The 19,384-nt window shown below is 41.9% G+C and overlaps 1 protein-coding gene across 1 annotated transcript in view; it reads right to left on the bottom strand.

Annotated features, from left to right (window-relative positions):
• The window catches only part of LOC117558838 (cystinosin-like), a 78,659-nt gene that overhangs the window by 20,898 nt on the left and 38,377 nt on the right, over positions 1-19,384 (bottom strand). Inside the window, exons 3-8 of the mRNA XM_034235274.1 lie at positions 16,855-16,945; positions 16,144-16,222; positions 3,534-3,624; positions 3,298-3,401; positions 3,016-3,150; positions 2,279-2,378 (exon numbers count right to left, since the gene is read on the bottom strand). Coding sequence (XP_034091165.1) covers positions 2,279-2,378; positions 3,016-3,150; positions 3,298-3,401; positions 3,534-3,624; positions 16,144-16,222; positions 16,855-16,933 — 588 coding nt within the window. The 5' untranslated portion in view covers positions 16,934-16,945. The remainder of the gene's footprint in view (positions 1-2,278; positions 2,379-3,015; positions 3,151-3,297; positions 3,402-3,533; positions 3,625-16,143; positions 16,223-16,854; positions 16,946-19,384) is intronic.

The raw sequence follows: 19,384 nt of genomic DNA, 5'->3' as shown, positions 1-19,384 counted from the left end.
CCTCTCTGGAGAAGTGCCTCCAAGAGGGCAAAGAGAGAGAAAGGAGCCTGGTGGAGGAGGGTGCCAAGAGGGAGGCGCAGTTCAAAGAGCTGCTCAGGAGCCTGGAAGCCGAGAAGGACAACCTGGAGGAGCGTCTGACGAACCAGCTGTCCCAGCTCAATGGCAGCATCGCAGACTACCAGCAGGAGGCGGCGGACAACCGGGAGCACTTGGCCGAGCTGCAGCGGGAGGTGGAGCGGTTGGCGAGGGAGCGGGCCGAGTTGGAGGCTGAGGCGCAGAGCGAGAGCGACCGGGCCGCCAGGCTGGAGGAGGACATGAGGCAAGCACAGAGAGAGAGAGCAGAAGCAGAGTCTGGTAAGCAGGAGGAGCTGCTGAGGGAGAAGCAGCTGCAGAGGGACTGCATCAAGTACCAGGAGAGGATCAGCGAGATGGGTAGAGACGCTAAGGCGCTGCAGCAAGGTTACAACGAGCTCCAGAATAAGCTAGGACAATCCCAGCTGGAGACCTTGAAAACTCTAGAAGACCTGAAAAGGACAGAAGCAGAGTTGGATACCTGTAAACCTCAGCTGGATGAGTCCCAGAAGCAGGCAAGCGTAGCTATAGCGGAGAGGAGTATCATGGAGCAGAACGCCCAACACAGAGAGGCCTCGATGAAGGCAGAGGTGGAGCAGACCCTGGACTCTGTGAGGTTCAGACTCGGAGGCGAATTGAAGGAGATGGAGCTGAGACTGGACGAGGTGGACAGAAGCGGAACTATGACACCAGGACAAGAGGGCAGCATTTCCGGGCCGGGGAGCTGGTCTGGGTCTACAGCCCACAACGGAAGAAAGGCCGGTGCCCAAAACTGGACAGTCAGTGGGTTGGTCCCTGCAGAGTACTGGAGAGGGTGGGGGTAGTGTTTGTGCTGAGTTTTATTTGTTCGTCGTGGGCGAGGAACTTTGTAGTGGGGGGGTAGTGTAGCGATCCTGATAGGCTACTCAGGGTGTCACTTAGGCATCCCCCGTCTCTCTGCCAATCATAGAGCTGCACCGTGATGGTGGCTGAGGTGCGGGCCTGTGGTTGGTGGAGCGGACGGGGGAGGGCGGGGAGTTGTGACGTAGACAGTGCTATATATATGGGTATGTGTAGAAGTTAGTGTTAGTGTGAGTGGAGTGTGCGGTAGAACCCACGAAGTGTACTTGACCTGTTATCATCTGTCTTCAAATACTAGTTATTAAAGCCTAATAACTACAAGCCTGTCTCCGACTCATCTTGGGAATGTTACAATATTTAAGACTTTTTTAAGGCCTTAAATTCTGATTATCAAATTTAAGACTTTTTAAGACTTGTTAAGACCCCGCGGGAACCCTGATTGTAACTTTTTTTAATTGTCTGAACTTCTCCCACCTCTGACAATAAATCCTGAGTGGTTACCAAAAAAAAACCCTGCTCTGAAGGTTATTTTCATTTTGCAAATCCTGCACTCAGCTTTGCTTTCTCCAATATCATTGAAAAGCAGCCAGATGCTGCTTCTTTTTTCGGTTTTCGCTCATTTCTTGACTTTTTCCGACGCGCTTGCATTTAAATCCGTCTCCCCGTCGCTCTGTGCAGCTGGCCTGTACCACTACACATGCTGTGCCCCCCACCTTTCTTTCACATAATGGTATGATCCTAGTGTGTCCACGCATATGATTGGCCGCATGGTGGCCCAGCTAAATAAAGACCCGCCCCTGCCTGCAAGGATTCACAGCAAGAGTAGGAGCGGCTGAAGATTCTGCTTTCCCCGACGGGAGTCTGCTCTTCTAGCGGCAGCTCGCGATCGGATCTTGAGACCTCTGAATTAAAGTAGCAAGTCACCTCAAGTCAGAAGGCTCAAGTCCAAGTCAAGTCCCGAGTCATTGGTGTTCAAGTCCAAGTCGAGTCGCAAGTCTTTTGTGATGTTGTCAAGTCGAGTCTCAAGTCATAAAATGTGTGACTCGAGTCTGACTCGAGTCCAAGTCATGTGACTCGAGTCCACACCTCTGATTATTACTATTTAGTTTTTCTTTAGTTGTTTTTCCGTTACATTGGAGTATGACAGGTGAGGCTCTGCCTCCACTGACTGCACGTCGCTGATATATATATATATATATATATATATATATATTAGTGCACGTCAATCCCTGCAACAAATCAAACTTCATATCCTCATGTCAGTCTCCTGTGAAATCTGTGGGCACTGTTAACTGTCCCCATGTCTGTTGAACAGGGACAGCTCCGTTCTTAACATGCTTCATTGCATACACAGTGATGGAGTTACCTTTATATAAGGCACCCAGAACAGTCCTATGTTGAAGACACAGTAGGCGATGAAGCTGGTCAGGTTGTGAGCCAGGAAGTCAAAGTTGAGACCTACAACACTGAAGACACATGTGGGGATCAGTTCAACATTGTTATGTAAACATTTACATGGGTAATAACTTACATTTTCAGTAAACAAACATTTGATATGGTGTCTTGCTCTGTGCACATTTGACTGTGTAATATACCCTTTTCACATGTTCTACTTTCTTTGGTTACCTGCTGGTTTTTAAGTTACACTATCTTGGCATTTGAAGGGAAATCATTTCATGTAAGGGTACTAATCTTATATATACAGTCTATGGTACTAATTGACTCTGGTTATTTTTTTAATTGGTGTCAAATTGGGAATTGTCCACTAATTCAGTTTTTGAATCCCACAGATCACGCAGGGCTCAAAATGTAAAAGAAATTGCCCGGGTAGGTGGGTCAGAAATCGACTCTTCCGAATTCCAACGACCTATACTTATCCCACCTGATATCCCACCTTATTCATCTAACCTTTGTCTTTACCTACTACCCTCTTCTTGCCAGTGCTCAAACTGTCCAGAAAGTTGAGATAAAGCAAGACGGCTCACTATGTAGCTATGGACATCATCAACTCATCACTTACCAAAGCAAAGGGAGGGTATATACTACACACAATTCTGAAAAGTTAAATATATTCTCAGAGAAAGAGGCCAGACAGAACTCTACCTTTTTCTCCGGAAGTTTTCCCAGGCTTGTGGATAGAAGGACACGGACCAGGCTACAAAGTAAATCCAGCCAATCACCTGAGAGATTATTGACAGGATGTTGCTATGGACAACCAGGAAGTGGATCCTGACAGAACTAGAGGAGAGAGAATAAGGCTTACAGTCAGTGATGGTGCAGCATGTTATTCTTTGTGTAAGGGACAGATTGTGATGTTACAAAACAACATTTCTCCAAGGGAAAATCAAGTGTTCTGATTTATTCTGATGTTATGCAGACACCCACCTCTTGAGCTCTGTGTTGTTGGTAAGCAGGTATGAGGTCACCTGACCAACATCGTGGGCCGTCACAAAGAAAATCACTGAGGTTTCTTTCTCTGGCAGCAACACCTAAACAGAGACAACAGCATGTCTTCTCTGTGAGTCCAGTCAAGCAAACGTCTCTTTTATTATCTTGGGTCAAAGTTCACAGTTTGGAGGATGAGGACTGTGTTTCTCCCTGTATTTGGTGTCATGTGTTACCTGCTCAGGCAGTGTGATCACAGATGTGTAGTCGGGCTTGGAGCTGAAGGAGATGTTGAAGTGAATCACAGCAGTCTGGTTCACTGGGGAACTAGAGAAAGACAAGAATACAGTTAGGAAAAAGCTGCTTTAAAAGGTAAAGAAGCACTAAGATATGACCTATAGTTACAGGATCTGGATTACATTTAAATAGCGGAGCACAGTTTCTTTTTTAACTGTTTCAAGTCCACACCTTTGCCAGGAGACAAAAGCTGAACATGAGCAGCTGTGGTCTAAGAAACTTGAAGAAAAAGCTGACTGTGTCTCAGTCACAGAGAGAGAGGTCAGAGGTCTTACTCATTCAAGAACACACAGCTCGTCCACAGTCTAAAACAGATCAGAGAAGAGCAACATCAAAAATATACTAACTAAAGCAGAAAACTGTGTAGAATGGATCCCGGCGCTATGGGTGTAACTAGCTATGGGTGCAGCCCACTATAAATGCAGCTAGCTAGGGTGTAGCCCGCTATGGTTGTAGCCCGCTGTGGTTGTAGCCCGCTATAGGTGTAGACCACTATGAATGTAGTTAGCTATGGTTGTAGACAAACATGTACAGTGGGGCAAAAAAGTATTTAGTCAGCCACCAATTGTGCAAGTTCTCCCACTTAAAAAGATGAGAGGCCTGTAATTTTCATCCTAGGTATACCTCAACTACGAGAGACAGAATGAGGAAAAAAAAAATCCAGAAAATCACATCGTCTGATTTTTAAAGAATTTATTTGCAAATTATGGTGGAAAATAAGTATTTGGTCAATAACAAAAGTTCATCTCAATACTTTGTTATATACCCTTTGTTGGCAATGACAGAGGTCAAACGTTTTCTGTAAGTCCTCACAAGGTTTTCACACACTGTTGCTGGTATTTTGGCCCATTCCTCCATGCAGATCTCCTCTAGAGCAGTGATGTTTTGGGGCTGTCGCTGGGCAACACAGACTTTCAACTCCCTCGAAACCTTTTCTATGGGGTTGAGATCTGGAGACTGGCTAGGCCACTCCAGGACCTTGAAATGCTTCTTACTAAGCCACTCCTTCGTTGCCCGGGCGGTGTGTTTGGGATCATTGTCATGCTGAAATTCCCAGCCACGTTTCATCTTCAATGCCCTTACTGATGGAAGGAGGTTGTCACTCAAAATCTCACGATACATGGCCCCATTCATTCTTTCCTTTACACGGATCAGTCGTCCTGGTCCCTTAGCAGAAAAACAGCCCCAAAGCATGATGTTTCCACCCCCATGTTTCACAGTAGGTATGGTGTTCTTTGGATGCAACTCAGCATTCTTTCTCCTCCAAACACGTCTCGTTGAGTTTTTACCAAAAAGTTCTATTTTGGTTTCATCTGACCATATGACATTCTCCCAATCCTCTTCTGGATCATCTAAATGCTCTCTAGCAAACTTCAGACGGGCCTGGACATGTACTGGCTTAAGCAGGGGGACACGTCTGGCACTGCAGGATTTGAGTCCCTGGCGGCATAGTGTGTTACTGATGGTAGCCTTTGTTACTTTGGTCCCAGCTCTCTGCAGGTCATTGACTAGGTCCCCCCGTGTGGTTCTGGGATTTTTGCTCACCGTTCTTGTGATCATTTTGACCCCACGGGGTGAGATCTTGCATGGAGCCCCAGATCGAGGGAGATTATCAGTGGTCTTGTATGTCTTCCATTTTCTAATAATTGCTCCCACAGTTGATTTCTTCACACCAAGCTACTTACCTATTGCAGATTCAGTCTTCCCAGCCTGGTGCAGGTCTACAATTTTGTTTCTGGTGTCCTTGGACAGCTCTTTGGTCTTGGCCATAGTGGAGTTTGGAGTGTGACTGTTTGAGGTTGTGGACAGGTGTCTTTTATACTGATAACGAGTTCAAACAGGTGCCATTAATACAGTTAACAAGTGGAGGACAGAGGAGGCTCTTAAAGAAGAAATTACAGGTCTGTGAGAGCCAGAAATCTTGTTTGTTTGTAGGTGACCAAATACTTATTTTACCGAGGAATTTACCAATTCATTCATTAAAAAATCCTACAATGTGATTTCCTGGATTCTTTCCCCCATTCTGTCTCATAGTTGAAGTGTACCTAGGATGAAAATTACAGGCCTCTCTCATCTTTTTAAGTGGGAGAACTTGCACAATTGGTGGCTGACTAAATACTTTTTTACCCCACTTATGTAGCACATAAGTGCTAAGGTGTTGCCCCCTATGGGTTTATCCCACTATGGATCTAGCATGCAAAGAATATAGCCTGCTATGCGTGTATCCTGCTATAAATGTAGCCCGTCATGGTCAATCTGTTGCAGAATATGAGGGAAGTCAAAGGTTGTTTGTATCTGAAACTCAGGCAGCCGGTGCCACTGAACATGCTCATGCATTTACAGTTCATGCCCTTATAGGCCTGTGACAAACAGCCAAAAAGGGCTTTAGTTTTTGAGATACCCCTCCCGGAGTTAGGACAAAACACAACTTACTTTTTCCTCATCTCTAAGGCCTCCCATAAATGAAATGGATTGTTGTATAAAAATGTTTTACTGCAAAAGTGGTGAAATTGATATATAAAGTTGTACACCCCAAACTAAAAATAAAGCCTGGCCGTCTGGGGGTTGAGGCATATAAACTCATTTAGATTCACAATGGAAGGTCTGATGGGTTTAAAACTTGGCATACCTGAGGTCAGGACATCCCTCTGCATTATAGAAAAGACTGAATGTCAATATCTTACTGTAAATTGGAGATACAGTCATTTGAACACATACCTACAATAGACGGAAATGTAAATCTATGTAGAATGTTCTCTTTACTTTGTAGTGACTCTGACATAGATTGCCATAGCAACACATATGAGGGCTTGTTGGAAAGGTGTGTTCTACTGAATCCAGCAATAATAATTGTGTAAAGGTAGCTTACATACTCATGGAGTTATGTCACTAAACGTATAAGGTGTCCCAAATGGGGAAAATATGAAATAGTCCTAATTAAATCTATAGTATCACCAATTAGTTTTATTTTGACTTCACTCATCAGGGGTGGAAAATATTAACAAATTATTTTGAGTAGAAGTCCCTAAAAGATATGACAACTTGAGAATTGTTATTTTTTTAAGTAAAATATTGCAATTTCAACATTAGTGCAGAGAAAATGCAGGCCTAAAATGCAATAGAACTACGAACGAAGTAGTAGTTGGACATCAGCTCGTCGCGGGCGATGTTGGTGGTCAGAAACTGATCCACTAAGAACTGCAACACCTTGATTTTACTCTCAAGAGGACCATAAGGATACTCATCCACTTCCTGATAGGGCAGAATGTGATGGTACTCCCGGTCGCTCTCGCAGTACGCGCGCAAAACCTCCGGCCACGTCATGCCGTCGATAAAATACAGAGTGGAGTTGACGCTGTCTTTGAGGTCGGCGGGGGCAAACGTGGTGTTGGAGATGTCTTCTTCACGTAGGATGACCTTCAAGAGGGCAATATGTGTCTCTGCTCACATTGTTTATTGACGGCCCAGCAACTCAAGCTTATGCTCCTCATAACAGCAAGTCATTCAGCTCTGTAGAGAATCAAGAAGTTATACTACAGTATTTGACTCCACCTGCTTTATCTGCATCTCATTGCCTACGTGGGTTTCTTCACAAACTGACAGGTAAATCATTGCAAATATTTTTGGACTGTGAAAAGATGGGACCTTGTCAAATAAAATGGCTAATTAGCTAACTGGAAAGTGACCTAGCTTAATGTTTCATTAATGTAACAGAGCCTGTCCAGTAGCCTATATTCACAATAGACTCTGTTTCTCATGGCTTAATTAGTATCACTGGTAACAATACTGTAAATAGAGCCTAACAAAAACAGTTTAAGTACAACATAGATACTGTACAAATTCTGAAGTGTATCTTTTTTCTTTTTTTTCAATTTTACCAGAATGGAGAGTGATGTACAAACAGTGGATCCAAATCGTTGTATCATCTGTGGTAAACATTTTGAAAAATGGAAGAAACAAGATCCATATGTCAAAAATCCAACAGCAGAAGGCCTCCAACGTATACGAAATGTTGCTCAACAGAGAGATGATGATGTTCATAAAACTCTCTCTCCATATACAGATGATATACTTTCGTTTAAAATAAAGGTATCATATCATCGATCATGTAGAGCAAACTACTCCAGTAAGACCAATATCAGTGAGCAACAAGTTGCAAATGTTGAAAGTGAGAGCATACCTGCATCAGTCTCTTCAAGAAGACTGAGTAGGGTTGATACATTATCGTTTGACATACGAAGAGATTGTTTCATTTGTGGGAGGGCCAGATCAAGACCAGAACCTCTGACAGCCATTATGACTGGTACAGGTAAGAGTACCCGAGACAAGGTCCTTCATGCAGCATCAGAAAGGCTTGATGAAGTTGTACATCTTCGGCTGCTCTCATATCCGGATCTCTTTGCATATGATGCCAAATATCATAGAAGCTGCCTTAAACACTATATCTCTAAACTAAATATGCAGCTGCCAGACGAAAAAAAGAATCAGAACAGCAGACCAGTATCTATGACAAAGCTTTTATTAAGCTCACTGAAGTCATTGACAAAACTGTTTTCTCAAAAGAAATGAAAGTGACGACCCTCAACTCCTTGGCTGGGAGGTTTGATGACATACTGAAGACACTGAGGTCTGGGGAAGAAGATGAGACGGTCCAACACACTAAATACAGCTCCTGGAAACTGAAGGAAAAGCTCTTACTGCATTACAAGCACAGGCTGGTATTTGTAGAACGAGCTGGAAAGTCTGATTTGGTATGCTCTGAAAGTGTGCCCATGGGATTGGCAATGAGAGCTGTACAACTCGAAGACAAGCCAGAAGAGACAACAGCTTCTACAGCAGACTGTGAGACACAACAGCAAAGTCAAGGTCTCTCTGACAGGCAAATACTACATAGAGCTGCAGACATATTGAGAAAGAGCATGGAGCAGGTTGACCATGACCATAAATCATATGTCAGCAGTGATCGACTATCACGTCTACATTTCAGCAACTATGTACCAAACAATGTTTATGACTTTGTGAACTGGTGTGTTTATTCAAATGCTCACAGAAATTGCGAGACCTGTGATGAGGAACCAGCTTTGAAGGGCAATCTGCGTGTCATTGCAATCTGCCATGATCTCATTGCACAGTGCCGTCACATCCATCCGCCAATCACACTGGGACTTGCCATTTTGATTCATCATCAATTTGGCAGTAAGTCACTCATCAATGAGCTCAGTGCAATGGGGCACTGTGTTTCCTATACAGAGGTTCGACAGTTCCTCACATCTGTGGCAGCAGACCAGATATCAAGGACAGAGAGTGGTGTCTACATCCCAACTGGCCTCACTGGAGTCACTGAACATGGAATTGTTGATGCAGCCATCGATAACTTTGATCAGAATGAGGATACTCTGGATGAGAAGCAAACAACTCATGCTATGGCATCTGTTGTGTACCGTAGAGGCCATGTCTCCACTGCATATGAATGTCTAGCACGAGTCCCAGAGAGGTCTCTCTCAACCTTGAACACAGCTGACTTGAATGGAGAGAAACTTCACAGATATGTTTGGATTATTTGAAATTGTATTCATTCCGTTTTCATGTGTATAGTCACAGTACAAATTAATTGGTGGGGGTGTTCAATATGAATACTTGGTGAGGTTTAGTGTTCTGAGTTGATATTTAATTTCTATGATAACAAGCTTATCTTATTATTTCTGGTTACAGATATATCAAACCTGCAAAGCGACCAGAACCGCCCGAACTTCCCAAACCTGAGATACTACACATAAACACAGCAGTCTCCAAAGCAGCAGAAGGCAGAGACCTGGTATGGAAGCTGGCCCGAAACTAGAGCGAGAATCAACAGCATATTCCTGCGTGGTCTGCATTCAATGCCTTCACATCAGACACACCTTGTCCAGTAGCCAGTGTACTATACATGCCCTTCATAAGAGAATCGCCCTCAGATTTGTCCACCATCTATACAGCTATGATACAGCTTGTACAGCTTGTACAGCTAGCTGAAGAACTGGGACAACACCATGTGCTTGTGACTGCAGACCTTGCAATTTATAGCAAAGCGCAACAGATATTGTGGAACAAACCAGAGCTCTTAAAAGAGAAGATCACAATGAGACTAGGAGGTATGCATATCACAATGGCTTACCTTGCAAGCATTGGAAAGCTCTATGGTGATGGCGGACTGTTTGACATACTCACTGAGTCAGACGTGTATGCAGAGGGCACAGCCCGACAGTTGCTTCAGGGGAAGCAGCTGGCAAGAGGAATAAGGAGCATAAAGCTAGCCTCTGAGGCTCTGTTCAGGCTTTTCTGGAAAGCCATGCAATCATGGCTTGAAAAGAAAGGCAAATGTGCAATAACTGGAGCACAAGAGCAACTCCTACGAGATGTACAGCATGCATTTCATGGTAATGACAAGGCCACTGCTCAACAGCTTATCGGTGAGGTGGAGACGGAACTTACTGGGATCCAGAACATTATCAAGACTTTCATAGTTGAAGGGGCTAAGCAATCAGCAACTTTTGGATATTGGTTAATGTTCCTCAAGGGTGCTGATCTGTTGCTAAGGATCCTTCGTTCAGAACGTGAAGCAGACTTTCAACTTCACCTGAATAGTATGTGTGAAGTCATCCCTTGGTTCAGAGCTGCTGGAAGAACCAATTATGCCAAGTACATGCCGGTCTACAGTACGATGCAGAAATGAAAGCTCTTGAACATGAACATCCAGAAGCATACACATTCATGCAAGAAGGCGGATTTGTTGTCCGCTGGTCAGAGGATCACAGCTTCAACTGTGTGGCGACTGATCAAGCACTGGAGCAAACCATTAACCGAGAAGGCAAGAGTCAGGGTGGAGTTGTTGGCTTCACATTGCGAAAGGCAACTCTCACAAGATGGTTGATGACAAGGCATGTGACCACAGCATACGTGGATGCCATGAAAGACCTTTGTGACACTGATGCAAAGGGCCCAAAAGCACACAAAGAACATGGAGCCTCTAGAATGGACAGAGATGAGGGAGACATACAAAAGATAATGGAAGCTGTGGAGCAGAAGCAGAACCCCTTTGACCTTGATAGTATCCCTGAGGAACTGATCAATATTGCAAGTGGTCAGGTTGCATCTGAGAAAGTTGCAAAAGAGCTGTCAAGTTTCCTCCAAGATGGTGCTGAGCAGAATGGCATCTTTATTGAACAACGCCTGGCAAAGAGCTTCTGGGATCCTGAGAAAAGAAAACAGTGTGCAACCTTCAAAGACATGAAAACATCAGGTGGAGTCAGTACTAGAAAGGTTCACATGAACTCAGATGTGCTCTTTCGAAGATTACTTGCTGTATCCAAGCAAAGAGAGGTATCCATGGAGACTGTGATGTCTCATGAACTTGCTGCTGTCCCCCCCCTCTTTGTTTTATGATGATGGAAGCATGAGAAAGACAACAAAAGCCGACCTTGCTAAAAAATTGGAGTCAGTAGTTGAAGAGACACAGCAGTTGCCTAATGTTGCTGAATCATCTGCATACATCATCGATGGCATGGCTCTTCTACAGAGTCTCCCTGACTCAGGCTTTCAGACATTCAATGACCTGGGTGAGTGTGTCTGGAAGAAGATCACAACACTAATGGAAAAGGAAAACAACAACTGTGTTGCTCTAGTGTTTGATAGGTATGATCAGCCACACTCAATCAAAGACCTGGAAAGGCAAAGAAGAGGCACCATCCAAGCAAGCAGATCTACACATGTCATCACAGGCAAAGCCAAAGTTCCTAACTACAGGAAATACCTCAAGGTCAGTGGCAACAAGGCTGCTTTATGCAGCTTTGTAAGCAACTACATAGCCAATACAGGGCCCAAGAGAATCTCCTCAGAGAACACAGTCATTTTGGCAGGTGGCTTTGAAAATGGTGAGGAGGTCAAAGTGGTCAGCAAGTCAGGTGTTGACAACTTGACAGATCTGTATAGTGACCAAGAGGAGGCTGACACCAGATTGGTATTACATGCAATACATCTAGCAGAGTCTCATTCTCGGGTCGTCATCAGATGTGATGATACCGACGTACTGCTTTTGCTTGTGTATTATTCCAGCAAAGGAATGTTTGGATCCTCAACGGTGTTCATGCACTCTGGATATGGCCCAAGGGAGAGGTTTGTCCCAGTCTGTCCCATCGCAAAGAAGCTTGGTGCAGCATGTTGTGCATGTCTACCTGCATGCCACGCCCTCACAGGTTGTGATACCACAAGCAGCTTGTACAGAATTGGGAAGGCTACTGTGTTTACAAGACTTAAGACCCATCTGAGTGACTTAAATGAGATGGCCAGTTTTGGACTTTCTGGAAGTCTGGAGGAGGCTATTCCTGTGGCAAGAAAGTATGTCCTCCTTCTGTATGGCCAAAAGAAAAGGGAGGATGGCCGTCCTTGCACCACCTTGGATGAGCTGAGGTACACACTACTATCTACAACAGATTCATCAGCTGCAAATCTACCCCCAACAGAAGATGCCTTCCAGCAACATGTATTAAGAGCCATGTACCAGACTGCAGTGTGGTGTCACAGCCATGTGGCCAAGCCTCATCTCTGGAACCCAGTTGGTAGAGGGTCGAGGCTCAGAGAAGATGGGTCTATTGAACCAGTGATGTTCGTCAAAGAACCTGCACCTAAAGAAGTCAGAGACAACACCCACCTATACTGTAAGGACGGAAAGTGCAATGATAGCAACAAATGCCAATGTCTTTCAGTAGGCTTGACCTGCACAGAGTTTTGCTCTTGCTCTGACTGCCCAAATGTGAGCCATGTTGTTTTTGATGATAATGTGGATGAGTGATAGAGATGTGTTTATACAACCCAGTGTCACGGCATTTCGTGTTCACCAACACGATTTTTAATCTATTGATTCGTGTTCACCAACACGATTTGCCCCTTTTTTTCGTGTTGCACAGCACGATTTTAAAAGCAATGTATTTCTACTACCTGCAGCACGTCTTTTTCTCCGGTCGGGTCGAGGAAGACCGAAAGCTGTGTGGTTCATAAAAACATGTTCTTACTCAATATCAAGCCACAGTTATTGCTTTTATTTGAAATCGTATAATTTCGGACTTTTGTTGCCGTCTGTGAGGAAAATAAATGGGGCTCAGAGACTCAGAATACGGAAATCTGTATTTTTAAATATTTTGTTCCTTCTAATTCGATATTCTTTTCAAAATAACACACTGTTATTTACTAACCAATAACACACAATTATCCTTGCTTTTATTTATTGGTTTAATTCCATAATCTCTGGCTTTTTTGGCGTCCGTCAGGAACTGAATTTCAAAATAAAAATAACCGGAAACAGACGTAGGCCTATAAGGGACATTTCGAGCATCATTGCGATTGTCAACATTTCTGAGTTTAGGATGGCCGAAGACACTACACTACCCATAATCCCCAGCTATCGTTTAGGACTACAGTCCCCGTAAGGTTACGCAGAGCGTCAAACAGCTGTGTGAAATGGAACGAAACCACCCACGCCAGACTATCCAAAACTGGAATTGAACGCCCCCCCAGAACTACACATGCTGGCTATTGTGTTTCGCAAAATGTTCTATGGGACGTCTCTACTGAACGTTTTCGTTTTTCCCACAATTAGAAGTTGCCAGTATTAAACACATTGGTGTTATCAAATGTAAAACATATAATTAATAAATGGGTGAAAATCGCTTGTGTCCATAATGCGCAGCATTAATACCCACATGACAGCTCATTGTTACTTTGTAATTCTACTCCACTACAATTCAGAGGTTAACCTGGTATTTTTACTCCACTGCATTTATTTGAGTTACTTTGCAGATTCTGATTAATGATGTGAAATATAAACAACCCTTAAATCAGACTTTAGTTACACCTGAGTAAAATTCAGGTAAGGTGATTGTCAAGTGCCAACAATCAGGAGAGATATTTGATAGTTGGTGCTTGAGAAGACTAAACATGTATCTGCAATTGACATGAATGGAAACGAGTAATAAAGTATATTCATTACTCGTTATTCTCTACTAATAGTTAATTAAAGACTGTATATTATGGCTATTTTGCACATCCCTTTCAAGATTTTCAAAGGTGTATTGACATATCATATACACAACTACGGTGTAATTATGCAATGAATGAAACACTTGGGTCACAGGTTCCTCAACAGTGCATTACAAGACATCTATCAATATGTGTGTACCTCCACCATTAAACTGTCATATTCTGCACATTTCTTATACTATCTACATACATAAGAGTATAATTCATATGTATAATATCAGTTAAAATAAGTGCTTCAACATAGTTAACATTGCTGGAAAGCAATATGTTAGACGTTAAGTACTTTGTCAGGCTTAATATTTATCTGTAGATAGATACCCCCAAAGTTTTTTTCTTATTTAAAAGAAGACCTTAATCTGTTATTTAATGTTGAAATAAAGGTTAATTCGTTTTTCTGTTTTGCACCTCCTCCTATTAATATCTTTGTATATTCTGCACTAAACTGTTTTATTGTAGAGATCACTTATAGTATATTCTTGATTTTTTATATTCTATATTTATACTTTCCCCCTATGAAAGTATGTACTCTTAATATTTTTTTAATCAAATAAAACACAATAATTCAATAACGTGCTTTAACCACTAGGCGGTGCACACAAGGTACACACAGCCATAATAACTTTGTATTATTAGTATAGGACACTTTTGTTTTCGTACAACATCTGAAAATGTGTAGTTTTATGCATGCTTTCACATAATTTTACAGCATATTGCTATACTATTTCAGACTCAGTATTTACATTCTTACATTCAAAGAAAATCAGTAATATCTTTAAAAACTACAGTCCTTTTATATCAGCTGTGCACCGTTATGGTGTAAATATAACCTATCTGTGAATTAGATCAAATGTAAAAGTCAGCCGAATTAGTGTTGATACTGCAAGGAGACGTCTTGTGTGAAGAGAAATTGAAGATGTTGTTTAATTGTTGAATATATTTATGATCCACGTCAAGTATTCAGTTTCGGCGGCATTTTCTCAGTTTTTCCAAAGGTCTTCTCATCAGGGCTCTATAAATAAAGAACTACGGCAGATCTGTAATATACAATGCAGCCGAACCGTGTATTACAATGCCGTTATGTGATGACTTTCAAAGAGAAAAGCAAGAGCGCTCGGAATTAAGTATTATTTTATTATTTTAAAATGTTTTCCGGATTTCATATCATATAAACACCAAATCCCAGCATGCATTGCGGCTAAAATATCCAATAAGCGAGCTTAAAACCATAGCTGAGGATCTTGGGTAATCGCTCGTTTCCGGTTATTTTTATTTTGAAATTCAGTTCCTGACGGACGCCAAAAAAGCCAGAGATTATGGAATTAAACCAATAAATAAAAGCAAGGATAACAGTGTGTTATTTTGAAAAGAATAACAAATTAGAAGGAAAAAAATATTTTAAAAATACAGATTTCAGTATCCTGAGGCTCTGAGCCCCATTTATTTTCCTCACAGACGGCAACAAAAGTCAGAAATTATACGATTTCAAATAAAAGCAATAACTGTGGCTTGATATTGAGTAAGAACATGTTTTTATGAACCACACAGCTTCCGGTCTTCCTCGACCCGACCGGAGAAAAATACGTGCTGCAGGCAGTAGAAATACATTGCTTTTAAAATCGTGCTGTGCAACACGAAAAAAAGGGGCAAATCGTGTTGGTGAACATGAATCAATAGATTAAAAATCGTGTTGGTGAACACGAAATGCCATGAGACACGGTTGGTTTATATGCATGTATCCCCCGGCTCCCACTAGCTTAGGTTTACTTAAGTTTAGATAAGAACATTTGATTTGAATACTAAAGTTTGTTCATCCAAAAACCTGTTTCCTTGTCTCTGTGTCTCACCTTCTAGTCCCTGCCACATTTTGGCTGCAGTTGGGCATAACAGGGTATAAAGACACCATAAACGTTTAGTGACATAACTCGATGAGTATGTAAGCTACCTTTACACAATTGGTATTGCTGGATTGAGTAGAACCACACCTTTTCAACAAGCCCTTGTGTGTGTTGCTATGGCAATCCATGTAGGTTTGTAGGTATGTGTTCAAATGACTGTATCTCCAATTTACAGTAAGATATTGACATTCAGTCTTTTCTATAATGCAGAGGGATGTCCTGACCTCAGGTATGCCAAGTTTTAAACCTATCAGACCTTCCATTGTGAATCTACATGAGTTGTTATGCCTCAACCCCCAGACGGCCAGCCTTTATTTTTAGTGTGGGGTGTCTAACTTTATATATCAATTTCACCACTTTTGCAGTAAAATATTTGTATACAACAATCCATTTCATGTATGGGAGGCCTTAGAGATGAGTAAAAAGTAAGTTGTGTTTTGTCCTAACTCCGGGAGGGGTATCTCAAAATGTTGGGGCCATTGTCACTAGCCTATTAGCAGACTGTTAAGGGAGCAAAGGAGTCCAGTCCCTCTGTCCATCACTACAGTGCCTGGAGCAGAGGCTGCTGGCTGACTGTCCTCACCTGGAAGTAAGGCTGATGTTGGCTCCAGAGTTCTTCTGAAGTGTGAAGACATCTGGACCCAACAGATACACGCTGGACTCTGGAGAACACACAGAATGTTTTTTAGGATAAAGCTTTGGAAAACCAACCAAAGGTTTTTACAGAAACAAACATATTGGTATGCATCCTTGTAAAGCAGAATGTGTGAAGTATAACATCTGAAGGCTGACCCACTGTAATGTGGTAGTGAGAATACAGAATTACAGCTGTTCAATCTTGAGTAGTTTGAAAAAGGAAAATAAAATGTGTGATATACTGAATAGATTAAAAAAATGATGATTAGCAAATATAAAGTGAGGTATGAACATAATGTCAAATAAGCTTTAAATATATTTGATATACATACATTTGACTGTTTTCATTTTATGAATTGTGACAATTGTAAATAAAAAGGTTAATAAACTAAATGTTTCCACTATGATACGTTAACTTTGGTTTGATAATAATTCAAAAGTAATGGCTTATTGTTTCTTTATTATCTCTGTGTGTATTCGACTTGAAACCGAACTAACTATAATATTATTTCAAATGTTACCATTATCATAATCTTCACGAGGTAACTACATGCTTCAAGGATGATGGAACAGGTTTTCATCCAAACAGTGTGTGTATAAACATTTAACAGGCAGTGAGTGTGTGTGAGAGCAGTGAACAGAAACAGCTGTTAGTCACCAGAGAAGTGTGTGAGTGTCCACAGCAGCAGCAGCAGCTGAGCGGGGAGCCGTCTCTGTGCTGAGCTCACAGAGAACATCCTGCTGCCAGCCTGCAGGACATGAGACACACAGGCAAAATAACAGAAAACAGTGAATTCAGACACTTTATGATGGTCACAAGGCCATTTTCTATTTATTTGGGTTCAATGTTCAGCAGGTGTCCTTCAGAGAATAGCTTCTGCTGCTGTCAGCCCTTTCAAATCACATACATATTTACTATGGCTGCATGATTTAGAAACAATTACTCATCGCGATTATATTGACTTATTTTGCAATTGCGATATGATTCGCAATATAAGAGGGAATTACCATTTTTTAAACATTACCATTGAAAATATATTAATATAATCATGGTGGGATTTTTAAGAGGATCTGTGGCGGACATTTTGTATTGAAGTATGTAGAATACCGTTTGTAGAGACTTCTCTGTGGGACCAAGATGCTTGATTCAGATATTTTCACATATTTTGCCTTTCACTAAATATTGAGATAACTGCAATTTGGATATTGCACTATTCAATATTGCAATTTCGATAAGAGTAGGCTATATGAAATATCTCGAAATGTTTTAATTAAGACCTCAATACCAGTAATGCAGCAGAATTGTTGATATTGATACTTTCATAAAAAATACACAATGAGATTTTTGATAAATAATCATTAGTAAAGTCAGTGGATAAAACGACTGAGTGGGTTAGACCAATAATATAAAATGTTGAATGACATCCCTTAACTGTAATGTAGCCTTTAAAACCAAGAAAGATACAGATTTCAGAATCTAACAGAATGTTTAAACCTATATCACGTTATCTATTTAACATCAATATGTTGCCCAGTCCCAGGTGAACTTAATGCTACTTTGTAGCTTTCTTGTAGTTCAACTACATTCATACTTGCAATGTCATTGAAGAAGTGGTTTTCTGTGCTATTGTTTGAGAACAAACTACTGAAATACAAACATTTTCGACCTTTGCTTCTCTATTTTTAATGAGCTGTAAACGGTGCGAGCAGAGGAGACACGACATTTTAATGACATGTGAATTATAATTGATTTGTATTAGGAGTTGGCAACATTTCGTATCACTTGTAGGCTACATACTAAATTTGATACATTTTTTTACAAAGCAGTTTGACATTCTTCTATTAGTAGGCTACTTACTAGTCAAACTTGTTCCAGTCACTGTTAGCTTGTAAAGCTTTGAGAGTAACGTTAGCATCCCCAACACCCCATTGTATTACCTCGAAATATACCTTTCCCAATGTAAAATCATTACAATGATTACAATCCTTAAAAGAGGTGCCCCTTGTGGACTAAAGGCTACACTTTAAGTATCGAGGCTGCAGCTCAGTAACCAGGAGCTCCAGTAGAAGAGGAACATGTTATCATCTTTAAAGGAAGACTCCTGACAGAGCATCTCCAATGCCTGAAAACACCTGAACTGAAACTCAAACGCCTTTGTGTCTTGTGGGAACTTCAAAGTACACATTACAGGAAAAGGAGCATACTTTTTACTTTATCTAACATAAGTTAACGTAAAAAAATAAACTTACCCCAGCCAGACCCGGCGCCAGAACAAATCTAAAGGGAGGGCATATGATTTTCATGGGAGGGCACACAAAACCGTCACGTGCTGCGGGCCTGCGGCACAATATCAAACAGCAAGGCCAACAGCATTGCGTAAAGACGCACACTTATCGCAAACATACACAAATAAAGGGCAACATAGCAACCACTTTGAAACATTGTGTGCGTGGCAGCACAGACACTGGTAAATCACGAGCAAGGCACACTGGTTACGGATGGCAGCTTCCTCATCGCTGCACTCGGAGAGAAATAGTAGAGACGGAGACGATGAACTGTTTAGCCCGCCTTGGGCATGGTTTATGTTCCTATGCACTGCACTCGGACATGCTGTGGAGTGAATCGAGTCACCTCTGAGAGGGAGTTGGTTGACAGCTAAAAAAGCTATAATATCAACGACAGCTGACACGTAATAACGGCTCCGTGCCAGCTGATCTGCACCAAAGTACACATTTTTCTTAATTTCCTTATTTGTTTCCTCGCGTATCTGTCTGTCTCTCTCTCTCTCTCTCTCTCTCTCTCTCTCTCTCTCTCTCTCTCTCTCTCTCTCTCTCTCTCTCTCTCTCTCTCTCTCTCTCTCTCTCTCTCTCTCTCTCTCTCTCCACAAACTCTCACATGAAATGTGTTCTTTTGATGCGGCATGCATTAGCAGTCTTTTATCAGTCTGTAATGCGTGTTTCCAGTCGCAAAAACCTTTGACAGTAAAAGCCGCATCAGATGAAGACGTATTTACTTTAAACTGTCTACAGGGGAATCAAAAGGCTGCGTCTGCTTTTAACGAATCTTCAAGCCATGGTCTGTTGTTGTACCATGCAGCGGCAAAAGTGCGCTTCTTTCCTGAAAACAATCTCCCTGGATAACGATCCAGCTTCACCTGCTTGGGTTTATTAACCCCAAGATCATCGCT

This window comes from Gymnodraco acuticeps, unplaced genomic scaffold, assembly GCF_902827175.1.
Source record: "Gymnodraco acuticeps unplaced genomic scaffold, fGymAcu1.1, whole genome shotgun sequence".
Taxonomy (NCBI): domain Eukaryota; kingdom Metazoa; phylum Chordata; class Actinopteri; order Perciformes; family Bathydraconidae; genus Gymnodraco; species Gymnodraco acuticeps.
Note: the sequence above shows the minus strand (reverse complement) of the source record. Positions and strands in the feature narration are given on the sequence as shown.